The sequence below is a fragment of the Hesperophylax consimilis genome, chromosome 8, assembly GCF_061612785.1.
Source record: "Hesperophylax consimilis isolate HC1 chromosome 8, BYU_Hcon_1.0, whole genome shotgun sequence".
In the NCBI taxonomy this organism is placed as follows: Eukaryota; Metazoa; Arthropoda; class Insecta; order Trichoptera; family Limnephilidae; genus Hesperophylax; species Hesperophylax consimilis.
This window is the reverse complement of record NC_142843.1, coordinates 3,450,846-3,478,165: the sequence shown is the minus strand read 5'-3', so window position 1 is coordinate 3,478,165 and position 27,320 is coordinate 3,450,846. Positions and strand designations below refer to the sequence as shown.

General features: G+C 34.8%; 1 protein-coding gene across 1 annotated transcript in view; it reads right to left on the bottom strand.

The window, feature by feature from the left end:
* Elk (Eag-like K[+] channel) overlaps positions 1-27,320 on the bottom strand; it is a 622,750-nt gene that overhangs the window by 65,093 nt on the left and 530,337 nt on the right. Inside the window, exons 6-9 of the mRNA XM_089634754.1 lie at positions 19,896-20,124; positions 16,437-16,591; positions 6,866-7,083; positions 1,143-1,162 (exon numbers count right to left, since the gene is read on the bottom strand). Of these exons, the coding sequence (XP_089490880.1) occupies positions 1,143-1,162; positions 6,866-7,083; positions 16,437-16,591; positions 19,896-20,124 (622 nt within the window). The remainder of the gene's footprint in view (positions 1-1,142; positions 1,163-6,865; positions 7,084-16,436; positions 16,592-19,895; positions 20,125-27,320) is intronic.

Here is a 27,320-nt window from a genome sequence, read left to right as displayed (position 1 = left end):
AATATTGTTATTTAGAAGTCATCTTGCTGTACACTTTTCAGCTGTATAATCCAATATACCGCCACCACCGCCATTGTACTCAAACAATGGCACTAAGCCACACATTTCATATCACTATCTACGATTTGGATTACAATTCAATCTCGCAAATGTTTCCTTCTATTCATCCGCTAAATCCAAGCGGAATATGAACTGGCCGTGGAACCAGCTTTAATATTGACCTAGCGATTGATTGGATTTCATCAAATAACAAATAAACAACTCTAGTTAATCCGTATGTATACATAGTGCCTATATCTATTGACTTTCTATGTAATGTCTTAAAATACATTTCCCAACATTGTTTTGTCGACTTTTATTTATATTAACGCTACACAGGAGGTCCCAATAGAAAAATAATTTCCCTCAGGGTCCATTGCATCTTTGAGGATGCTCTGTGGATGGTTTTTTAAGGAGAGGGAGAAGTAAACTTGGGTCTTGAATTTACCCATGTTGTAGGGGGTAAGAAACACAGAGGTCGGTAAATCATTCCACCAAGCTGTTGAACTTATGTGAAAAATTTATGTCAACCGTCTACAAATGTTTACCGCTACAAATACCGCTACCGAAGGGATCAATTACGGTAATTCCTCGGAGCATCTTCCATTGATATACCGGTGGAATAAGGACAGCATACCCACACGACATCCGTGCTTTAAAGATTGCAATCCATTTATTAGGGGAATTATTATTATTATTAGTTTAATAACGCGGTTTTTAGATGCTTTTACATATGAATGGTACAAATTTTATATTAATACAGTACGTATTTATTATAAATAACTAAACTGCCTCAGTAACAATCTATTGTATTTGTCAAAAGATAAATTAAAGATGTCCACAGACTCGGTATAATTATTTCCCTCCATGAGTATTCTATATTCTATCAAATAGACCGTTCGATTTTGGACAGTCAATGGTATTTTAAGGCTTCAGACTTACTTGCGATTGGTAAAGGGTCGGCAGTTTTGTACTAAATATCTGTGGGCATCGTTCAGTACGCCTTCTGAGAGGCTAACTTTACTCTGACTTCAGTCCTTCAAGGAAGTCCTCGTGCCTGAGATTCGAGTTACACCAAGCATATCAATGGAATTGATTGGTGCCATTGTAGAAGACTAGATTTCTAGATAATACTTTCATCTTCTTATATTTTTGATAGATGAATGTATAGTTTACAGTATTTTGAATTTACGTTGAACTAATGTTGATGTAGATTATGGGTCGTAATAACACGACGGAGTATTTCAAATAATCGCCAAAAATTTTTATCAAAAGGTCCCCCCTTTGATTTTTTTAGTACAATTTGTCGAAAAATCAAAGGGTCCTTTGGTAATTATAAACCCCTTTGATTTTAGTCAGATCAAACAGAGAATTATTACCGAAAATTACTGAGGGTGAACACAATGAAACACTTAGTAAACAATAAAACTTATATTTATCATTGCTTTAAAGCAAAAAATGACTTTTTAACATATTTGGCACTAGATGCTACTGCTTTAAATAATCGTTTATTGCCTGAAATTAAATCTTTAAGTTCAGTGTAACTGACATTTAAATTGAAGAAAACACATAATTCGCTTTTTACAATATTCATACCTAGTAGATTTCTTTCGTCAGTCCATACATTACCAATTACACTAAAAACTCTTTCTACGAAGGCATTGGAGACGGGAACACTGCACACATATTGTACCATTTTCAACAGATTTGGTGCTGATTTATCGTTGAAAAACCTACACCACATATCAATGGATTTTCCTTCAAGTGAAAGAAAAATTCTTTGAAATGCAGCCAGTTCCTCATAAAGATTTTCAGGAGGAGTTTGCTGCTTCCATGGGGACAGTGACTATATTTAAAATAGTTCATCTAGCGTAGGTAATCTTCCGCGTTCAATATCCAAGCAACTGAAAGTTTTGTAGGTATTTTTTTCAAAAGGGTACCACTTTGCAATGTAGGCCAGTGCTCTTTGGTAAACTTTAAGAGCGTTTTTGGCGTCCCCCTCTCCCTCAAGTCTTGCTACCACCAGCCAAAAGCGCTCACGGCTTTTGCTCTGTAAATTCTCTCGTGAGTGAAGTACATATATCGCGAATTTAAAAAAAAAACGGACATTCTATTGTCAGGTTTTCCATAATTTTCTAGACCGAATTCTCTTATTTTTGGCTTTTGTTTAACTGTGACATGAAAGAATTGTTTATGATATATTTGTACCGTTGATATTAAATAAAGAAACCAAAAGCTGTGGTTTTTAATAAAACAAATTTCATGCTTTTTAAGTAGGATTCAGTGAGTTATTTATGTAGAAGGGCGTTGATAAATAAATATACCAATGCGTTATTTCACTTATAATTATTAAATTAAATTATACGTATTGAATTATCTGTATCTATGTATCACGTTTCAGAATGGTACATACTCTTATTATCGAACTGATTTAAATCAAATTGCTGCTTGAAATGGCTTTGGCTAAATTTATTAACTTCGATCCAACAAGATTTTCTTATGTCCTTCCCCCCTCATTCACTTCAGCCGTACAATTTTTCCCTGATTGGGGATAGGTAGGTACCTACTGTGGTCGTATAGTCCTACAGGATTCAAGTAGTTGAACTCTGGTGTGATAAAACTTAGAGTAACGAAAACTTATAAAATGTCTAATTATCAGTGTAAAACAATTTGGATGATTTTCTGTTTGAAAATTTGTTGATTTAAAAAAAATACAGTCGAATTTGTAAAAAAAACCCCTTAGTGACACAATGAATAGAAAAACAAACTCAGACTAGCTCGGTGAATAACAATGAGTTGCGAAGCCAGTTTAAATATTTACATAGCATTTTCGAGGGACTTTATGGTAATAACCTGATATTGAAAGCCTGTCAGCATAAAATATTTGGGGAAACATCAATGTAATATTCTCGAAATGAAAATACTTACGTAAGCTTAATTTTTGACGGGGACTACGAACTGCATAGAAGTTTACATGAATGTAAAGAATAATTAGTAATCGACAAATAAAAAAAAAAAACTATTGAAAGTGATGCCCAAATCTCATACAGGTAACGTGAACAGTGCAGCTGGGTAACGTGAACACATGCCACGCTTCCCTCATATAGAGACATGAGTACTTGCAGGACATCACAAATGGTGTTAAATAAGGCTGCATAATCTCACCGTGGTTATTAATCTGTACCTGTTTTACTCATAATAGATAATACGGAGGGATAGGAACAGGTTAGAAGAAAACGTTACCGCAGTATTAGTAACAGACCGGTCAGTGGTTGAGTGGGCATAGCGCTTGGGTCTCACCCGAGCGTCGCGTGTTCGATTCCTTGGCTGGCTAAGTCCTCCATCACAACACAAGCAACATTTTCGGCTTTCTGTGGTGGTAGTAGGAGATTTTCAAACATTGTTGGGTTATTCGTAACCTGGGAATGTTTGTCTTTCTTTAAAAAAAAAAAAAAAGATTTTTAAACTGTCCAACCCCCAGGATTAGGGACGTATTACTACGTTATTAAAACGGAGATCGCGTACTTTGTTAAAAATCTTGTTGTTTGACAAATATCGATCGGTCAGGCAATGAAAATGTAAATAAAGCAGTAATACCCATTGGCAGCACTATCAGAGGAATTTTTTAAATCTAAATATCGATTTACTAAAGCAAATACGGAAGGTGACAGGATAAATCATCAAAATGATAATTCATCACATCTTTAAAAAAGTTGTATAAAGTCATGGAAAATGATGAAACAAAAACATTATTAACTGGGTTAAGAAGGTTAGGTTAGGTTAGGTTAGGTTTAATTTTTTTCATCGTTTTTAATGACTTTATATCACTTTTTAAATGTGTGTTGAATAGTCACTGTGTTGAGTTATCATTGAACCATTTGGGAAGTATGTTTACGAGAGATATTGCAAGAAGCACAAACGCAAGAAACTTCATTAACGGAGGACTGAACACTATCAAAAAATTGTCCAAAGATGCGGAGCTAGCAGTCCACGCTGGAGTACTGATACCAACCCTTTTGTATAGCAGTGAGGCATAGAGCTGGCAAGGATAAAAGTAGACTGAATGCTGAATAAATGAGAACCTTGATTTACGAACGCGTGAACAATATGGAGATTCACAAAGAATGCTAGGCTGATGTAAGTATAGTGAGTAAAATTATGAAAGTGACGCTTAGATGATTTGAGCATGTAGAGCTGATAAACGAAGAAAGGAGAATACTTGATGCGAATGTGTACAGAATTAAGTATAAATAACACCCTCTAATACCTATAACAAATAGGGTTTTGTTAGTTTGTAGCAGAGTGTTCCCGAAACGCAGTCAGTTGGCATAATCCTGAAAGTTAAGGAATTGCGACAGGTAAGTTTGCAGTTTGAACTTCCCCGGACTTTTTTGAGCTGCAGTGTCAGCAATGCTGATTCTAATATTAAATCCTCGGTCCCATGGCCCATTAGGGAACTTTGCAATCAACATTGGAGTGGATCAAAACTTTCATTTCTGATCCATTTACACTGCGTCTGCTTGATGGTTATTCTCGGGAATGGAAAAGTACCTCAATTACATATAATATTGTATTCATTTGTACTTATTATCTAATGATACCATATACTAAATTAGACTAGACACGGCATATTCATTTAAAAATAACCCCAACACAATTTTGGTTTGGTTCACATGCACATTTATGAAAAGGCCCACGCATTATGTCGCAATGCGAAATGGGCACTGTGTATTGCGTTTTACCTTTTGTTGGTCTATTTTGCTTCTCAGCTATGCTGGGCAAGTTCATTTTTTCAATCACAAAAATAACCGAGTTCCAAATATTTAAATTTGAATTATGTCCATATTACAACACCTCTGACAACTAATTCTCCGTGGTTTCGCTTACGAGTTTGAACGCTTATACAAGGAGTTTAAACAGAGTTGGGTTGTTAAGTTCATCTCCATATTTGTGACGTACGCTACGTGGCGTTATTTTTAAAATGAATTTAACTAGACAGGGCTAATCTAGTATAATACATCAATGAATGATACCTTTCACACATGTAAAAATAATTTCTAATTGTGAAAAAAAACAAAATTAAAATAATTTTATTTTAAAATATTAATGTTGATTCCCTTTCATGTTCCTATATTGGATCAAGGTTCCCTAGTATGTATTATTGTGAAAATTATACTACGGTTCCAGGCTACCATAATACTATTATAAATAGATTACACACATTGGTAATTCTTATGCTATATTAGCTGATATTTTAAATTTGACTCTTTTGAAGTATAAAGCTGTTCTAATTAAACATTTTAGAAGTTCATATTTTAAGAAGGTCACTGTAGGTATAACAGGTTTTTTTGTTTTCGTTTCGTTGAACCTAAATTTTTTGATTACAGGTTGGTACCAAAACCTAAAAATAATTCAAAAAAAAATTATTAAAAATCTGGAAAAAAATATAACAAAATAGGTAAGTACGTAACCGATTTATCGCTTTATTATAATCAGTTCCAATTTTGAACTAGAGTTACAGACAGACACAACCGAAATTAGTATTTTTGATTATAGTACAGGGTTTTCCAATAAGATTCAAAATTTCCAAAATTTGTTTCTACACCTCTGCATAATACGCATAAGCTCTGTTTATCTTACCAATGTATTGTAATCATCCTAGTGTCTGTATTTTTCCATCTTACATGGTGGAGTATCTACATAGTTTCGAATTTATTTCTTTTTTGACTTTGTTTTTGTTTTAAAGGTTGTTTTTTATTTTGTTTTCTGTTTTATTTTTGATTTTGTTGTGCTTATTTAGATGTTCTTTGTAATAAATAAAAACATAACTCGTAAAAGCCCAGCCGGGCATGAAATTAGAAATAGATAAATAATGGCTTACAAATATAATATTCCTATAGATCAACGAAAACTGATTCTGAATATATATGCTTTATTACATATATTGAATGAAAAAAATAAATTAAAACGTTTAAAATTAAAAAGCCCTGTGATTGGTAGGCGGGTTCTGACAGAACTTACACCGGTATTTTGTGCAAAGTTGCGCTGTGTAGACTACCACACGGGTCACTGCTGCATTTTACAAATTATTTAAAAAATAATTCATGCTTTTTGGAAATCTTGCTAAATATTTAAATTGGGATTTATTGATATCATACTGACCCGACAGGGACGGACCTTACTGTTAACCGACAAAACCAAGGTACGAATGTCGTCATACGTATCCTGTTAGATTTCGATCGTTTTGCCGCAAACTTTGTTAATAATTTTAACTATGACATTTTGTGAAAATATTGACATTTGTAAAAAAAATACTATTATTTATTTTATTTCCGGGGTTTTCTGACAAACTTCCATCAATAAAACTCCATCTTTAACGAAAACTTTGACTTTTATTGTGATAGATTGACAATGGCTCTGATTTCTTAATTAGCAGGCGGTTGGAATAATCTGGACCCCGACCTTGAGGTTGCCACCTTATTTATTATTCTATTATTCTCGAAATCTAATGGATTAATTTAGTTCCATCTATGGATGAGCTCATATACTAGTACCGAGGATATTACAGTATTCAAGTTAGAAGGTGAACATTCACAGTGAAAAATTTTTATTGCTGAAATTCTTTATTGCACTGACCGACTAGCAGAAGAAGAATGGTTAGGTTACTCATTACAGAATTATTGAAACAGGCAGATAAAACCCACTGCAGCGGTTTAAAAACTTCAACGGTTCTTTTGGAAAATAACAGAGGGCACCACTTCCGTTTACAACAATCCTCAACTGTTCGGTCATTAAGATAACAATACCAATCAGATTAAATTGTCACTTACCCAGGTCCCAGTCCTTGTCGTTCCGGATCCTCTCCTTCTCTGCGATGACGTACCAGATGCAGGCCAGCCAGTGGGCCACCAGGGTGAAAGACAGCATGAGGAGAGTGAGGATCATGGCACTGTATTGCGAGTAGCGATCCATCTTCTGCAGTAACCGGGCTAGTCGGAGCAGTCTGGTCAGTTTCACCAGGTGTATGTGCCCGCGGCCTGATTCCTGAACAAAAGTAAATATTACTTGGATTATCTAAATCAAAATTTAGTTAGTTAGATATTCTTAGAAAATGGAAAAACAATTATTTTGTAATACCTGACTACCTACCTCTATTTATGAAACTATTGATGTACTTGTTGATAATACTAATTTGTTCAAACATTTATTTTTACTTGCTTATTATATAAGGCTTTTATGCTGCTATTTAAACTTTTCTGCAATGTAACCAATTTATGTAATTATGTACCGTTCAAATTGTATCTTATGAGTGTATAAATGTTGTCTCTATGTCCCTGCTGACAAACTACATAAGTAGTTTAGCGGGTTTAAATGTGAATAAATAAAAAAAAAAATTTGTATGCAAAATGTTTAAATAGTTTGTAAAATAAATAAAATAACAGTGCATTTCGGATCTTTCCCAAATAACCAAAATAAAATTTTCAGAAATGCTTTTCCAATATATTATTTCAAATTTATCCATTTATTTATTTATTTCCATCGGTACGATATCCACAAAAGCTCACAAATTTTGTTTTGCCTAACTGAGTCAAATGCAAAGAAATAAAACAACGTAAAAATGTCACCATTAAAAAAATGCCTGAAGCAAAAATCCGGTTGCAAGTGTTTGCGCTTGGAATCATGCAATCTGCAATCCAGCCACCCGCATTCACACAGAATATAGCTCGGAAATGTAACTGAGTTTTCTAGAAATGCAACCCACAGAGGAACGGGACATATCTATATGTTGCTCATTCGTACGTTGTGAAATGTGCAACTATGCACATAGCGCAGATATCGAGGGATATTACACGTAAACTAGACAAGGATGTGTCCCTTTGATCCCAAGCCGGGTTCTGTACATTCACTAGTACATAGTTATATGACCTCATGTAGACCTTGCGTGCAAAAAATTATGTCTCTAATTTAATAAATAAATCATAACCAAAATTTTCTCCGTAATGTAAAGATATGTAAGTACCTATAAGTGCATCATTTTTTTCTCATTTCAAATAGGGAATTACACAATTTGTACAAAGAAATGTGACTATCTCAATGACTATTCTAATTTCAAACTTTCTTTAACAATAATATTGAAAAGATGTGAATAAGAATGTGCATATAGTTTTATTAAATCTTTTGAATAAATAACTGAACTATTAACACTAAGGACGGGTTGTTTCGGAGAATTTGAAAAATTCATTAAATTTCAACGTTCATTTTCGGGTTTTGTGAAAGTCCTATTCAAGTTCTGTTATTATATCATTATAGGCCAGTTGCTTGACAAAACTGAAATAAAAACAGAAATTGAAAAAATCTTTCACAGAGCTTGAAAATGAACGTTGAAATTTGATGAATTGTTCAAATTCTCCGAAACAACCTGTCCTAACACCATCTTGAAACCACGTAAAACGGTCGAGTTAAAACAGGACTTAACACTAACACCATCTTGAAACCATGTAAAACGGTCGAGTTAAAACAGGACTTAACAGTAACACCATCTTGAAACCATGTAAAACGGTGAGTTAAAACAGGACTTAACAGTAACACCATCTTGAAACCATGTAAAACGGTCGAGTTAAAACAGGACTTAACGCTAACACCATCTTGAAACCATGTAAAACGGTCGAGTTAAAACAGGACTTAACAGTAACACCATCTTGAAACCATGTAAAACGGTCGAGATAAAACAGGACTTAAAACTAACACTATCTCGAAAACATATTAAAAGGTCGGGTTAAAACAGGACTTCGCAAGGCTTTCAATTAAGTCAAGTTTTTATAAATTCCTTGATTATTTTGATAGAAAAGGACAAATTGGAACTGATGTATCAAGAATTAGGCAAGCGATAAAGTACCTACTGAAAAATGTATTTCTTTTGTTTATATTTTTAAGGTTCAATCTTGACAAGTAATTTTCCTGATTTTCAAGGGTCTGCGCTTTTAAGCCAACATGCAATTATTATTATTATTATTATTACATAAATTAGTGAAGTTTTGGAGTATATCTTTGTTTATTGTGAAAAAATGGTTCGTTTCCCTTCTTATGCATACTTAGTTATACCAATGAGGGTTGCAACAACCACGGTTGACTGTTTCATAAATTCTGGAGACGCGTTTTCCAAAAGGGGCAACTTTAATGTCAACTTAGCTGCGTGCTTTTCACTGATAATATACTTGCTGAGTACAGAATGTTTGCCCTCCGTTGAGTGCTTGCTTTGTAATGGCAGGTATATACGTTGGGGGGGGAAATAAAATAACCGGGCTTCTTTGTAAAAATTCGTGCAAAAAAATAATATATGTATGAATATAGATATAAATATAGGCTATTAATAGAGGTATAATACGGTCTAGTAAAATATATGTAAAGTAAAATCATATTGAGTACTACTTCAAAAGTACTAAGCCCGTGTTGATGCCGGATATTTGAGATATTATTTTAAACTTAATGTACGGACAAGACGGCCTCCATGGTCGAGGGATAAGGCTCTCGACCATGGAGGCCGGTTCAAATCCCGGTGTGCGCAAGAAAATCTTATTTGATTTTTTTTATTTTTTTTATTTTTTTTTTTATTGAAAATTTTTTTTGATACATATATATACAGGTACATACATAATAACAAAAAATAAAAGAGAGTAACAAAAAAAATCCCACAAAGGCGAGGCCTGTGCGTGGGCATTATTATTTGTATGTGGATATTTAAAACAGTGGTTTAAATAAAAATAAAATATTGTACATGGTGATTGATTTTACCGTAATTTCAGTTACTTTTTACTAAAATTCCAAAAATATTTAAGTGCTCAATGAATATTAATTGGTACAACAAGTATTAATTGATACAACAAACACATAGCAGACTTTATTATATATCTACTCTTAAAGCTAATTAGTTGTAAGTATAATTAATGGCTTTGTTAATAACTTATAAGAAAAAAATATCTATTTTGGCTGTTTTGAGCCAAGTTTTGATATATTTTTTATATGAATGAAGATTTTGACGAGTGGTCTCTTTAAGGGTTGAACATACTGAATTATAGATTTTTGGAGCAATAAAACTAATGTGTCTCTGGGCCTGTCTAGTTTTACAGTGGGGTACAATATACTCACAGGCGCCACATCTTCGACTGGAACGATTAGAATTTTTAATAAAATTGTTTGGGTGCTTGTAGATAAATTTAAGACATTGAAAACTATAGGTTTGTCTAAGGTCCAAAATATCGGTTTCCCTAAACAATTGTTTGGAGGGATAAGATTATTACTTTATTACTTTTCTGGTACATAATCTTAATTATTGATTTTCGGGCAATTTCTAATGGTTTGAGATGATTATTGTAACTTCCTCCCCAACCAATTATTCCATAGGAAATAGATGAATGAACTAGTGCATCATAAACTAATTTTATGGTTTTTATATTAACTATATTACACATTCTTTTAAAAATATAATTTAAATATCTCAGTTTGTTAACAGTTTTTTCTATATGGCTGGTCCATTTTAGTTGAGAATCTATGGTTACACCTAAGTACTTAATATTTTTTCCTGATTTCATCTCTTTACAGTTTGTGCATGCGGTAGGGTTACAATTTACATTATAAAATCTTAAATTAAGATTAGTTTTGGGAGCTGACTTCAGTGTGTTATAGAAAGGAATACAGAGAGTTTTTTCATAATTTAAAGTAAGAAGGTTTCTATCTAGCCACTCTTTGACAATAGTAATACATTTGTTAGCCTTATTAGTTGTGTCTTCCCATGTATTTCCTTGGACTGTTATTGCAGTATCGTCAGCAAATGAGAAAATATTACCAGGTATAACAATGTTACATAAATCATTTATATAGATTAAAAAGAGTAGCGGCCCTAATACAGTCCCTTGTGGAACACCGTGTTTTACTGTATCAAAATTGCTCAAACACATTCCAATTTTTGTACATTGTTGTCGATTCGAAATGTAATTTTGTAAAAGCATGAGACATTTATTTTTAATTCCAATGTTGGATATTTTATTTAAGAGAGTACTATGGTTGACTGTGTCAAAGGCTTTCTTCAAATCTAAAAAAATTGTTAGGGTTTTAATATTTGAGTCTAGGTTAGAATAAATTCTATTGGTTAAATTAAATATAGCATCGTCAGTGCCGAGTTTGGTTCTAAAACCATATTGGTTAGCTGATAGGAGTGCATGAGATTCCAGAAAATCGATGATTCGTTTTTTTATACATTTTTCTAATATCTTGGACAATTGAGAAGTTAAGGTGATTGGTCTGTAGTTGTCTGTTTTACATCGAGGTCCTGATTTGTGTATTGGAATGATATTCGCAAGTTTAAATAAATCCGGGAAAATACTCTTACTGATACATGCGTTAAATATATGATGTAGTGGTTTGATTATATGTTGTTTTATGGATTTAATTGTAGCATTACATAAGTTATCAGGACCATTTGCAGACCTAACGCTTATGTTATCAATATGGTTTGAGATTTCAACTTCTGTAATTTCCATGAATTCAGATAGTTCAGAGGTAGAATTTTTAGTCTCTAAATAGTCTGAGAATACATTCTGAGAGTGTAAGCTAAGAGAAGGGTTATTTTCTATTAGGGTAGATGCAATGTTTGTGAAAAAGTGATTGAAATTGTTTGCAATATCTTCAGCATTCTCTAAGATTATATTATGTTCGGTTACAATTTTTTGGGGAATTTTGTGATCCTTTTGTTTCCTGTTTGAGATCTCATTTATGATGTTCCATGTTTTTCGTGAGTCGTTTTGTGCTTTTTGGAGTTGTTCAGAATAGTACTGTTGTTTGCATTAAGAGAGTATATTATAAGAGTATTAAGGTAATTTCTATATATAATATAATGGTTCCTTTTGCTGTAATTTTGTGTTTCATTGTTGGTTATGCAATGGTTTTCGTAAGTTTTGTAAGATTTGAATAGTTTATTTCTATGATGTATTGATATTATTAGACCACGAGTGATCCATGGTTTTATGTGTCTATGTTTACTTTTAGGTGGTTTTCTTTGTTCATAACATTTTTCAATGTGGTTTTGAATAATTTCATAAAAGTTATTTAGAGACATATTAGGGTCGTTATTAGAAAGCACCGAATCCCATGTTTCGGTTGTTAGTGATATGTCTAGTGATAGGTAATTAATTTTTGTTTTTATTTCCTGCTGGTTATTGGGATCGATGTTTCTGGGAGAATTTATAACGCAATGACCGTAGAAGGTGGGATAGTGGTCTGTAATGTCAATTTTTAAGGTAGCAGATCTATTTGGGTATTTTTTTTTTGCTTTCAGAAATATGTGATCAAGACATGAATCATTAGGATGATTGGGCCTAGTAGTACTGTTCAGGTAAGATAGGTAACCTTTGGTGTACAGTAAGTTTAAGTATTCGTTTGCAGATGGATTTAGTATTGCGTTTTGTATATTTATATTAATGTCTCCCATTAAAAATGAAAAATCAAATTGATTTGAGCTATGTTCGTCAATAAAAGTTTTAATTTCGTGTATGAACAAATTTGTGGATAATGAGGGAGAGCGGTAAGCTGACAAAATAGAATACTTTTTTCCTTGAGAGGTAAAGGTTGCGTGGACAGCATTTGAATATTTGAAATTTGGGCTGACAATGTTAATATTAGATATAGAATGTACATTATAAAATATGGTAATGCCATCATGAGAGGTGTGTCTAGCTGGAATTGAAAAAGAAATATAGTTTGGTAGGCTGAAAGGGATACATTCGCGCATTTGCGTTTCGGTAAGAGATATAAAATCAATTTGGAAAGATAACGAGTTTAAAAGGATACAGAACTCATCAAAATGTTTCCTAATACTTCTGATGTTCATATTTAGTACATTGAAAGATGTGTCTTCGAAGATTGAGTTTAGGTCTTGATAATTTTCGCATTCATGGTTTTCCGGGATGCTATATACTTCTAAGGAGGCCATTTTTATTGAGTCCGGGAGGTATCCAAAGAAGTTGTAGAAGTGAGGCACGGTTACTGGAGTGGAATGTCGCTCGCATCTTTGACATATATTATTGGTGAATCCTTATTTTTACGGAGAAGGACGTTCCCGTTTTTCGTCCACGCATATTGGTATGCCATTGATTTTGTTGCTCTCGCTAGCCAGAGTAATTGCTTGTTTTGTGGCGTCAGCTTTTCATTTATGTAGATAGGGTTTATCGAGGTGGAGTGATTTATATCTTTGGCGGAGAAATATCCCGCTTTCTTTTTTTGGGAAAGGATCCTGTCTTTCAATTCTTTTGTAGCCATCTTTATTGTTATACATTTCTTTAGTGAGTTGGTGTAAATGTTTATTATGGAATTATTATTTAGTAAATCTTCACACCCTATTTTTTTAAAGATGGATTCTATAGGTATTTTAGGATTTTCTTCTTTTTTAGTTTCGATTCCGTTGATTTCGAGCGATGTTTCAAGGCAATTTTGTAGAGATTGATTTACAACAGATTTTAAATTTTTGTTTTCTTTTTCCACTTCCTTGATTTTTTTGTGGAGTTTATTTCTCTCTACTTCATAGTCATCAATTTTTAGTGAAAGAAAGTCAATGGTCTTGGTGAGTTCGCACAGCTGGTTCTTGAGGTTTTTTTACATCTTTTAATTCAGCAGAGAATTTTTTTTCTATAATTTCCGACATATCTTTTTTTAAGCTATCGATGTTTTTTTGGTTTTCAGTGTTTTGATATGCTATTTGAGACATTATGTCTTTTTTCATTACGTCCATTTTTTTTTCTAGGAACTGTATAATTTTATCTTCGCTATCCAGAATGGTTGTCTTGCCTCTGGTGGTGCTCATTGTGGATTTTTAAAAATAAGTTTATTGTTTAATTAGATGCTCTATTTTTTTTAATAGGGTTTCAAAAATATTACACGTTACAATACAGATTAAAATTAAATTTAAAAGAACAAAAAAAATACGGTTGAAAAAAAAAAGCAGCAAAGTTTTTTTTTTTTTTTTTGGAAACTGTGGGGTTTGAACTGACTTCCCGTATTCCACGGAGAGTATTGGCGAAACGTTTATACCACCAGGCTACTGACCGCCTGTGACGTATCGATAAATAATTATAATATTAATTGTGAGGGCACAGGTCCGTTTGTATTTGTTGTAATAAAAGGTTTTGATTGAGTTTGCAAGCCGGTCACTGTCACTTCAAATTGTCACTTTAATCACTTAAAATTGTAATGACTAGGCCGTTTAGACTAAACTAAATTGGATGAATCACTTCACTGGTTTTACAGGTAAACACCAACCGTCGGTTGTTTGATTTTGGTGAGATTTTAACTATGAATTTGAGCGATTTTTGTGGAGCGATTATTTGACGTGCGCACTGTTTTAAATGTTGTTGTTGTTGTATTTGTTGTTGTTGTTGTATTATTTCACAATTAATTGATTTTTTTACATCAACTCCACACAGTAGGCCCCGAGGAAAATAATTTCCTTCGGGGTCTATGTCGTCTTTGGGAATGCTGTATGGAGGGTCTTTTTGAGGAGAGGAACGATTGAACATGGGTCTTGGAGAGACACACGGATGCCGGCGAATCGTTCTACAGCCGAGCTGTTGAACTCAAGAACGAGTCGTAAAACAGACCCGTTCTCATGTGACAAATGCCGTATACATATGTTGGTCGGGCGTTTGGCGTGTTTCCCGCCTGTGCGTCAGTACTGGAGGAATCAATGACGCTAGTTCCTCGGAGCATCTTACATTGTAATACCAGTAAAACAGGGACAGCATACCCACCTCACGCCTGTACTCTAATGTTTGCAATACGTTTTTTAAGAGAAGGGAATCTATCAAACGGACCACCCGATTCTACACAGAGGCAAGGGTTTTTTTACACTAAGTTACACTAAGCATATCAATAGAAGGCAAGTTGGGAAAATTGTTTCCATTAAAGGAGACTAGATTATCATTTCAATGTATTTTAGACGTAATCAGACATTATTGGGTCTTTAAATTCAACCAGATTATTCTTACCTCAAGAGGAAACCCTCTCGAGTTAACCGTCCATTCTCTGCTTCAAAGCCCTCCGATCTGGAGTTTGTGTATCCTTAGGGGGTCTGTCGAAAAAATAACTAATAAGGACTGTACTGTTATCCACGTAACAATGAATTGGTGAACATGACAAGAGGTCATTGATGGGCAGCAAAAACAAAGTCGGAGACAGAACCGATCCCTGTGGGACACCACAATTTATTGAATGTGAGAAAGAGGTGAAGCCATCAGCCACCGTCTGATTTGACCTTTCCCTCAAAAAGTCGGCAATAACGCGCGGGTAGTCAGCAGTTAGTTTGTTGACAAGTTTTCTGTTCCAAACCCGGTCAAAGGCCTTGGAAATGTCCCGTGCAACCATTTGGGTCTCACCGTAACGTTCCAGGCACCACCCCCAAAAATGCGTCGCACATGCTAGAAGATCACTGCATGAGCGGTTTCGCCGGAATCCATATTGATGGTCGTTAATAATTTTGGTCTTCTCGAGGTATGTGAGCAGTTTGTTGTTGATCACACATTCCATCACCGTGGATGGAATAGATCGCTATGGGGCTATAGATAGTGATCGCTATGGGGTGATAGTTGGCTGAGTTGGAGAGTTCACCTTTCTTTGGGATGACCGCTTTAATTTTAACCAGAGGGTATAGAGCCAGACTTCAGTGTTATTTTAAATAGCTTCGTCAAAATTGAAGCTATTTATGTTGCGCACTTCTGCAATACCAGGGCAGGTATTCCGTCGGGAATGTGTGTGGAATGCTGTGACTTCAATTTTGTATCCGTATGGCACAGTGATTAGAAATAGGTCTAAGAGATTGGAACGGTGAGTCTGGACATCGGGAGTCTTTCTAGACTCCTGAGCCATTTGCTTCAATCCGTGGCAAAGAACAAAAGATTCCGCCTGCCGCCCCACCGAGTGTTGATCCTGAGCACTACAACCATGGTTCGTTATGCATATTGAAGATCCCCAAAACAACACACTTGCTCAATAGTCTTGCTCAAATGTTTGAATAGCTCTGATATTTGAATACATCGTATAGGATCGAAAGGTCGAATATTCTTGTATAGGGCTAGCAGCTTCTTCAATAAAAACCAGCTGCTAAACCTATACAAATCCCAAGTATGCCCAACAATTCAATTTGAGAACCACCTCTGGGCTGGAGCCTCACAATATTTGATAAACCTACTTGATTCTGTGCAAAGGAGGGCAGTTTGTCTGATTAACAATACGGCTCGAATAAAAGTCTTCAATGTGTCAAAATATTACCCTTTTTCCCGTTTTATATAAGTGGATTTTTCGAATTAAGAAGCCATGTTTTCATGGATGACGTGGCAGGTTGCTGATGTACTTACCTCCCCGCTGTACAGGTAAAGGTGATCGAAGGGCAGGGCCGCCAGGAGGTCCACGATGAACCAGCTCTTCAGGTAGTTCAGGGCGATAGACTTAGAGTTGGAAACCACCTCCCCCTTCCTGCTGACGTAGGTGGTGCGGAAATTTAAAATTATATCTGAAAAATAATATCATACCCACATTAAGATCATGGGAATATGCAAATTGGATCGAATGATAAACTCGACGATCTGAGATTAACATCGAACCCTTGACCCAAATCTTGACTGCGAATTCGGGGTTGAAATCCCGACGTGTGCAAGTTAATTTTATTTAATTTATGATGAAGATACACGGAGAAAAATGAGTCTTGCGAATATCTTCAATTGGTAATCCAGTTAAAAACGGGATCGCAGGCCATTTCCTGATAAACTTTTAGTCAATTCATAAAACATTTATTTATTTATATACATTATACGCCAATATATAATAATTCAGTGACCAAAAGTAAAATTTCCTTTTAAAATTGTGTAGAAACTACAGAGATATGTTATTATAGCCTTCTTGTAACTTTATTCAATAAATACAGTAACATATACTATTGTAGCGTCGAGAAAAATCTAAATTAAATAATTAATAATAAACCGCTCGACCTACTTACTTAGTATCTACTCCCGAATTATGAACCTGCAGTCCGAACCGCAACGTAAACAACCTACGTACTACAAGACCTACTTGCCTACTCGCGACAATACTATCGCGCACTCAGTCTGAGATACTACGAGAACTCGCCAGAAGGTTCGAGTCTTCCGCCTATGCATAATTGCCACGCTATCGAAGGTTCCTGAAACATACAGTTTGTGCGAGTGCCTAGGATTTAGTTGCCATCCACCTACCTACTGCCGCCGTCGGCCGTGTAGTATAAATATGCCCGACGCAGCGAGTCAGTCAGTCAGTCAGTTATCTACCAGCCGTCAGTCTACGAGGCTCAACGAGTGATCAACCGCGCTCTTCTTACTAGCGCGAAGGACAACATATACCCGGCTTCGCCCGTACCACCATGGACTCTATCGGGACATCATCTTAGCGCCTTGTCCAGATCGCCGTTCCTGGCAAGCGCTGCTCGGATTACAAGCGCCCTGGTTCCAGTGTCTCTGACCAGCGCTTCTTCCACGCTACCATGACCACCACGAGGACACGCAGCATCCTCACTGGTCACGCCGTTCCCACTCAACCGCCTACAAGGTCCGCCGCACCTTCGGCCGTCTCGTCAGCACTGGAGTGCCTGAAGACCTACGTTCTTCGCCAGTGCCTGACCTCCATCGAGTCCCGGCATCCAGCGCCCGGCGTCGACTCACAGACCCGCGCTTGACCTGCCATCACAGCCAGCATCCGGTGTATTCTTCTGTCCAGCGTCAACTCTCGTCACGGCTACCTGACTCACCAATAAACACATGTGACCTTCACAACTTTCTTTCATTACGTGCCTCTCTCCTGATCCCCAAACTATATAAGGGCAAAATGCGAAAATATTAGGATTTTCATGAACAGATGTTCCGACATCGATGAACATATTTGTCATTTAATAAATGTTTATCGTGAAACATATTAATTCATTCGTTAAGGCCTGCAATCCCATTTTTAACCAGAGTACGGCTAATTTGAAGAGATTTTTAATATATTAGTAATGCTCATTGTTCTCCGTGAAATATTAATATTGCCACGACTAAAGCTTGTTCTGCTGCAAAATTGTTTATTTAGAATTAACTGCACAAGTGCTACATGATAGTTATTGACAGTCATTTTACAATATAGAAATAAGAAAGAAAAAAACATAAAATATAAGACTATGTAAGTAAACAAGACATAGAAAAGAAAATACATTAGTCAAAGTTAATTAAGGAAATGAAGAAGAAACAAAAACAAAAAAACTGTTATGCAATGACCTCGTTACGATATGCACTGCGTGTTTAATTAGAACAGATTTATACTTCAATAGAGGCATATTAAAAACATCAGCTAACATAGCATAAGAGTTATCAATGGTTTGTAATCTATTTATGGCAGAATTGTAGCCTAAAACGTCGTTAAATTATGTTAATATTTAAATTTTATTAAACAATAAACCCGAAAGAATATAATAGAATAACTCTTTGAAAGATCATTACTGTTTTCAGATAATGGACAATTTTAAGAACAAGACAACGTATACAAAAGTTGTTTAAGGAAATTGTCGGAAAATAATCGTACCACCCGAGGGAACATTCACTTTTTCATGGAATTCAATTGGAATATCGAATTTTACCCACTGAATTAACTGTAATGGATACCTTTTCAACTAGCTTTGTTCGTGACACCAAATAAGAAAAATATTTTTATTGAAATGTAGTACATCTTCTTTACTTGTTATTCTTGCTTGGTGAATATGTATATATATATATTATTTATTAAAAAAATATGTATTATGTTTTAAATATGTCTATTTGAATTTCACTTTTATTTTCGGTAATGATGAATGAATGCAAATCTTTGAAACGGAAATTAACCAACTTCCCTACAAATGATTGAGCTGAAACACGGTAGATAAACTTGTCGATGATAACGCTTTCTATCGAATTTTGGTGGCAAGCAGTTAATATACGACATAAATGTTGATTCTACGCGATCGGAATTTGGTGAGGTTGGTAAGGTTGTCTTTTAATTTAATTAGTTCATGGGTAGGGGAGGTTCAATCTCCAGTCAAAACATTTATTAATTTAATTAGTTCATGGGTAGGGAGGGTTCAATCTCCAGTCAAAGGATCTTTTGATGTAATTAGTTCATGAGTAGGGGCGGGGGATTCAATCTCCAGTCAAAACATCTTTTAATTTAATTAGTTCATGGGTAGGGGGGGTTCAATATCCAGTCAACATCTTTTGATTTAATTAGTTCATGGGTAGGGGGGGTTCAATCAGGGTTAGTTAGTTAGTTATTGGGTAGGGGGGTTCAATTTCCAGTCAAAACATCTTTTAACTTAATTAGTTCATGGGTAGGGTGGGTTCAATCTCCAGTCAAAACATTTTTTCAAGTTCTAAAAGACATTTAAAAATATATGTATTATAGTAAAAACTTTGTTTTTTCTGGGTAGATTTTTTTCTTGGTGATATATTAAGTTTTTTATTCACAATAAAGATTTCAAATACCTTAAATAACTTAATTTTTAGTACGAATAAAAAATAAATAACAATGTAGATGGGTTGTAGATCTCATTTGGACAAACAACATATTTTTGATTCAATTAATTCGTTAAAGGCCTGCAGTCCCGTTTTTGACAGGAATACGAAAAATTTGAAGAGATTTTTAATAAATTAACAATAATCAGTAAATTTTCACCCATCGCTCGAGGGGATAATAAAAATTAAATTAATCTGTTTTGTAAAATTAAAATACGTTTATTAGGAAGCTTGTTTTAGTGGTTTTAGTGAGTGGAAAGTATACATTACCTACTATGAAGAGAGCTTCTACGACCACATCGCTGATGACGGAAGGCTTGTCCGCATTGACGAAGCTGGCATTGTAGGGAACAACCACAGCCACGTAGAATGTGGCCGTCAGGATGAGCCAGTCCCAGAAGGTCTTAAACACCCCGTAGTGGGAGATTATAAAGCGAGACTTCTTGATGGCCGAGGTCTTATATTCTGGAAGGGGAGGGTCAGTGGAATGCAGAAGATTCTAGAACAAATGCAGAGTATGTTAGCACATCAAGTTAATTATTTAGTTATTTCACACACTTGTCTCCCATTGCTAAAAATCATGCTAGAATTAGCTTATTGAAGCTTTTAAATCTTATTATATTACTTAATAACTGAAGTAGATTATGTCAACGTCTCTCAGTGAGAATATTAAGGCGATGCACTACGTCGTGTAATATTTTAAATTGAGCCGCTATCAATAACAACTCTTACGTAGATGGCGATAATTTTTAAATTCCCACTTAACACTATCCGCCTGTTTTGATTTATGCAAGAAAAAAACATGGCCAAAAAGTGCCTTTTATTTTATTTTGTGGATGTTCAGGCATAAATATTATATCATTTTATAAATAATTTAATTTTCCACATTACACAACAAAATCATAGCCGAAAATGCGTTCGTAAGTAGGATTTTGAACTTTAAAGCAGTTTTCATAGGCCTTTACATTATTTTTTTTTGGGCTTATAAAAAAACTTATCTAAAAAATATTCGATTATTTCAAATGCCAAGATGTATTCTACTCGAAGTATTTAATTAAAGGATCTGAAACATTTCTAGGCGACCTAATTTTCAAACCAAAAACACATGATTTTGCATTACTACGTATAGCATCGCCTTAGAGATTGTACAATTTTAAAAGTCTGTATACAAATGATTATAGTGAAAAAAGTTTGAAGCTGTGATTAAAGTTTTGCTCAATAATAATGCAACCAAATTTCAACAGATGTATCTGTTGTAACCGTTGATTTATCAATAAATCGATAGTAGTAATTTCGTGTTTCACCATAGGAACCAATCTCTTTTGTTTATGAGACAGAATATTTTTTTTCCCTTCTAATTTTTGAACTGAAAGAAAGACAGCTTCAGAACAAGGTGTCCCACTGTTAAATTAATATAAAGGAAGGGTATATATAAGGGGGAAGTTCATGGGGTTCAACTACCACCCCCATCGGCCACAGCATTGCTTAGGAAAAAATAGAATAGTACTCGTAGATTAAATTCCTTGAAAATACAACAATATTATTTGCCATATATTATGTCATGTAAATAATAAGTAGAGATCCCAACACACATTCAAACAAAATTTTCAACTCCCTTCCCACCTTTGCGCTTAACCCCCCCCAGGGTCAAAGCACCCCCCTCAGGGTCGAACCACATCCATGTGAATGCTAAATCTACCCCACGGAGAAGAAATATTGGATAATAAATGTGATTTACCCGTTGAAACAGTGCATTTATTTAACATAGATAAAGACAAAGAAAATAAAAAAGGTAACAGTTGCAACTGGGCATATAGTTTTGAAATCACACCTTTAAAGATGACGTACAAAAGTATAGGACATAATAGAAGATAATGATAATAATCAAATTTAAAAAATGGAAGCATGAGATTGATGAAAATGACGGAAAGTAATTAGATGGAATAACTCAATTGATAGAGATGCCAGTCCCGGTAATACTAGAGGATCTGGGAATGAGTCAGTAAATTATTTCATTTTCATGAGATTTGTTGGTATTATCCCCTTCAATGATTAAAAAAAAGCTTTCATAAAATTAAATCAACGTTGGAACACAATCCTTGCTTCATTTACACCCATATATCGTCTCATACAAACCCTTCTGTAATTCTGACTCTTGGCTTGCGACGATTAAAATATTTGGTTTACTTGATCGTACCATGTTATCCTCGTCCCTGACTATTTCTATCATTCGAATTCGCGCCATATATTCTCCTTACAATCCTATCTTCGTTCTTTTGCTCTACATGTCCAAACCATCTAAGCGTATTATATCATATGCAGAGATGTGCTTTATTTCAAATAAATCCATTTCAAATGGAAATGCAAAATGCAAAATGGGTATTTTCCATTTTGCATTTTAAATGCTTTTCTAAAAACCATTTTTCATTTTGCATTTTAAATGCTTTTCTCAATGCATTTTCCATTTTAAATGCTTTTTTGCAACATTCTTCCTACTATCTCCACTCATTTTTTTTTCATAAGCCCCAAATCAGTCGATCCTCAACCTCGCTATGAGAGATAATTTACATGTTTCAAGTTGCTCCCTGGTAGAAGCCCTGGCAATCGAGTGATACCATTACAAAAAATACTGATTCAAATACTGAACATGGGGCCATGACGTTGTAATATTAAATGTTAGATAGCAGTTTCTATGTTTTTGCGTTGGCAACATTTGTCCCGCGCAAATTTTTTGTGGTTCATAATCTGTAGTCGTTGCATTTTTTGATTTACCATAATGTAATATGTTTGTTCTACATTGATGTCCATTATTAAATGACAAAACTGTTTAAAAATTCTATAATTATTTTAATTGTTTGACCTGAGAAACCATTTTGCATTTTCAATGCATTTTGAAAATAGGTATTGTGCATTTTGCATTTTAAATGCTTTTCTAAAAACCATTTTCCATTTTGCACTTTCAAATGGAAAAGTTTTGACCCATTTCCATTTTGCATTTCAAATGGTTTTGGGTACCCATTTTGCACATCTCTGATCATATGTAATATGGAATAAATTATATTCATTTTCCGAATAACTTAGTGAGTAAAACCTCAAATTGTAATATTTAGTTATTGAAACCAATATTAACAATTCTTAAGCGATAATTTGAAACAGAAAAAGATATGGTCACATCTAGGACTTGAACCCAGGTCCCTATATTTAATAACAGCCACTAAAAATGTGCGGTGAGAAAATGATGTTCAATGCCATTTTCAAACTGCGGTAAGGCCATGTATATGATTCTATTTATCCCCGCTCATTTTCAATTTTGATGCTTTCTAAAATGATTTATTGCCGGTCAAACCAGATGTAGTGAGAAAGTAATTATGGCAACTCTATTCTCTACTCTATTCTGTGGGGGTAGAGAGACTCATACAAATAAGTTGTCTCAAAGTGGCTTAACCACGTTTTGAAAATGGTTTTTGAACGCCAAAACAGATGTTAAAATAATTAAAAAAAAAACAAAATATTTGTAGAACTTAATAATATAATAAAATTTAAAAATTGCATTTACAATATATTTTTTTACTGTGTTGTACGAATTAAACACAAAAAATAAAACAAATTAATACATTATTATATAGTTTTACCAAACTTACGACTTAGGGATCATTTCTACAGCATTCAGTTTACTTTCGTTCTTCGTCTGCCATTTCCATGCCTTACTTCAATACACCAGGATAAGTGTACCAGCACTCCATTGTCGATTGCGAGCTTCGCTCCCCCATTCATGTTAACAGTAACATCTATAATAGAATTCCCGAAGTAAATGGCATATTTAAATGTGCAATTGAACTAATAGTATACTTCCAAGTGTGTTAAGTATTCTATTGGTATCCACTTCGTACAGAATGAGCCGAGAAGTAAAATTCAACAAGTATAAGGTATGCCTCGAGCTGTCCACTGAATGATTCTGCTGATGATCTGAGATTCCCATCTCCAAATGCATTTTAATGATCTCTCAATTTATATTATTTGTTTGGATTCATTTCTGTGAATTCAATTCACTGGAAAAATATTTCGATAGATGCCCGAAAACATGAGAATTTCATTTAAATTAGTGTAGTAAGTAGTACAGAAGTAAGTTCTGCTCTTTGAATTCGAAAAGATTTATTTATCTCTTCATGTTCTCCGTAAAACGATTTGTTAGGGGATCGCAGATTTATTATAACAACGAAGAGGAGCAGTAGCTGACTCAATATTTATACAAAGAATTTTAAAAAATTACATTGACTGTGCCGAACTTCTGTCCCTTATTAACTTTAACATACCTTTGAGACGTACACGACATACAGTGCCTCGTTTAACTATAAAACAAATGCAGCATCTAATTTGCCAATTAACCGAGTTCTTCATACTCTAAATAATATTTGTCTTAACTCTAACATTGTTTTTTTTCGGATTCACTGACCAAATTCAAACGTGGCATCATGTCAATAATTTAAACTGTTTAGTGCGCATACATAAAGACACACACACAAACACTCACACATACATTACACACGTCACACATACACCTGTATACTTCACACGTCACCTGGTAATTAAGGAATAAACATACCACTTAGCAGACATTACAAGGAAACATATATACAGTACCCAACATGAAGTATCTTATTCCTGTTTATTGTTTCATTTATGTAAATCGTGTACTGTATGTTTATATAATATAAAATAAATAAATAACTTTAATATTTGCCTACGTGCCCCGACGGTCCTCTCTTCCAATAATTTTGTCTTTATAATTTTTGTCTAATTTTCGATCGTAAATATCCTTCCATCATTTGGTTACCGAAATCACCAATATATTACAAAGAAGATCAAGAATTTGAGAAACATGTAAGTGTTATTTTGATATTCAATCCTAAAAGATCAATGGTTTCGTTGCTTGTGTGGCACGTAGCGCCGTTTTGTTGAAAGTAAACGTTGTCCAGATCAATACCATCCAATTTCGGGTATAAAAAACATTAATCATCTCTCGATAGCGCAATCCATTCCCCGTAACTGTTGCTCCAGCCGCATTTTCGAAAAAGTAAGGTCCAATGACTCCGCCGGACCATAAACCGCCCCAAACAGTCACACGTTGAAGATAGAGAGGCTTTTCAACAATAACTCTTGGGTTTTCCGAGCCCCAGATGCGACAATTTTGCTTGTTGATGAAGCCACCGAGGTGGAAATGGGCCTCATCACTCAAGATGATTTACATTTGATTCACTCAAGTGAATTTTAATAATTTCAATGCGTTGTTGAAGCGTGTATCGTTCCACTTTTATTAATGAAGTAGTTTCTACTTGTCAAATGTCAAAAACTGACAGCTTCAAAAGTAACATCTACTGAAATAGCGGGCTATTCAAAATAACACCTCTTATTGGAAAATCCTGTATTTGTAATTCGTTAAAAGTTATTAAGAAATCAAGGTCCCGAAATGTTCGAGCTTGTTTGTTCTTCAAATGAAATATAAAGTTTTCAGGCGGTAGCAGGAGTTTGCAGACGTAAAGGAGAACACCTCATAGGGGTGTTTTATGCATACTTTCCAACTTCAGTAGGTACTTCAGGGGTTAGGGTGTTCGTGCAACACCTTGTTTACTTGTTTCTCCTTTACTTACTATGGGAATATCTACCCGGATAACTTCGAGTTAAAACTTGTGTGAGAACTTTACCCCTAGACGCGAGACATTCATAAACCTTTAAACCTTTGCACGTTTGACGCTAGACATTTCAAGCATTAACCTGCATTTTACGTTTCAACGCCATACCAGCCAGAACACTTGCCTCTCGGTCTTATCGCGTCCCTGCACCCTTTCTTTATTTTTAATGGGAACTATTTCATACAATCAGAAAAGTTACAATGATATCGATAGAAAAAATATCCTGATCAATTATTATGTCAAATGTTAAAATTTTGAAACAGTTAACTAATTCATGGTGGCATTCCAAATTAATTTACTTAAAAAAATAAGCCTTTATAACTTTTTCATTACTAGCAACAATAACATTTGGCTGTCATCAGTTGTTTTGTTTTGCTCTATCTAAAAATAATTTTACACTATTCTTTTTTGTTTTCTGTCAAAAAAAGTGTAGTGTGTTGTGACTTGAGGTTTCATCTCCCTCCGATCTTCCAGGAGTCACTTTTCGCTGCTGATTTCCAGATATTTATAAACTTTTTTTATTTATGCCATTTTCCATACTATTGTTGTAGTTGTTTACTGTTGTGAATAATGAAGGAAGATTTCCCCCCTGGACCCCCTAAAAAGCCCCCAGATCTCTCTCCGGACTCCCCAGACGGGTAAAATGTAGAAATTTCCGACAGTGATTCTGTCATTTTGACTGACTACCAAAAAAAGGAAATTTTCTCCCTCTTCCACAATAATTGACTCGCCTTCACAGTCCCCACCAGCACTTTCTCAACATCCTCCAACAAACTTTTATTCTCCTCATTCCCGTGGCCCGTTCATAGTATACGCACAAAAAACTGAGCAAGGAAAAACCATATACCCTCTTGAATTTGGCAAATTCCTATCAAATAGCAAAAAAATTTCAATCAAGCATGGAGGTGTAAAAGCCGAGGGTCGCTTCCGAATCTCCGTCGAATTCCTCTCGCCAACAGTTTCATCAAAAACATCTTCATTTCATCTAATTCAAAGTTCAATGCATATATCCCTACTTTCAATATCACTCGCATGGGCCTGGTCAGAGGTATCTCGACCGATCTGTCCATCGCAGAAATTCTGTTTTCATTTTCAACCCCCCAACACATTGGCAATCCCATAAAAGCCTGGAGGCTAAATTACAAGGACTCCTCTGAGGGTATAATTTACTCGAAGCCCTCCCAATCTGTCGTTATTACCTTTAAAGGTCAATCTCTTCCCTCCCATATGTATTTATTCTTCAAATCATTACCAGTTGAAATGTATACTTATCCCACCACTCGATTTTTTCTTTTTTTTTTTTTCTTTATTCATAACATATATTTGAATACAGTTTTTTACATGCTTTTCGACTACTACACTAGACAAATGTCCGTATTATGTCAATGTTTCAATTCCTGCCGTTTTCGTCATACCAAAGCTGCATGCAGATCTCAAACCAGATGAAAACCACACAGCCGACCAATGTCCTTCTTCCTCCTCACCTAAATGTTTTAACTGCTCAGGCTCACATTCAGCTTTCAACACTTCTTGCCTAGAACAATCTCGCCAAAAAAATATATAAATTTCTATGGCCTCTCAGAACTTGTCTTTTCTGCAGGCTTCTAAACTATTCCCGCCTGTCAAAAAATCATTTGCTGAGGCTTTATCCAGGAACTCCTCATCCAACCCTCTTCCCTCCTCTACAACTATTTCTTTTCGTTCAACTAAATTCACATACAAAATCTCTAAACCGGCTCCTGGATACGATCAGCAACAACACAACTCACTGCTCTTAAATCCCAATGGTTCATCTCTTTCAAATGCCACAAATGGGTGTGCAAACAATTATAATCCGTCTTCAATGAACTCTCTAAATCTGTCTGAAAAACTCTTCCGAGACAATTTTTCATTTATCCAAACTCTTATTATGCTTATAATTGACCTAATTTATTCTCAAACTAATTTACCGTCCAACGCTGCTTTTATTATTTCGAAATTAAAATCATTTATTCAAAATGACTCT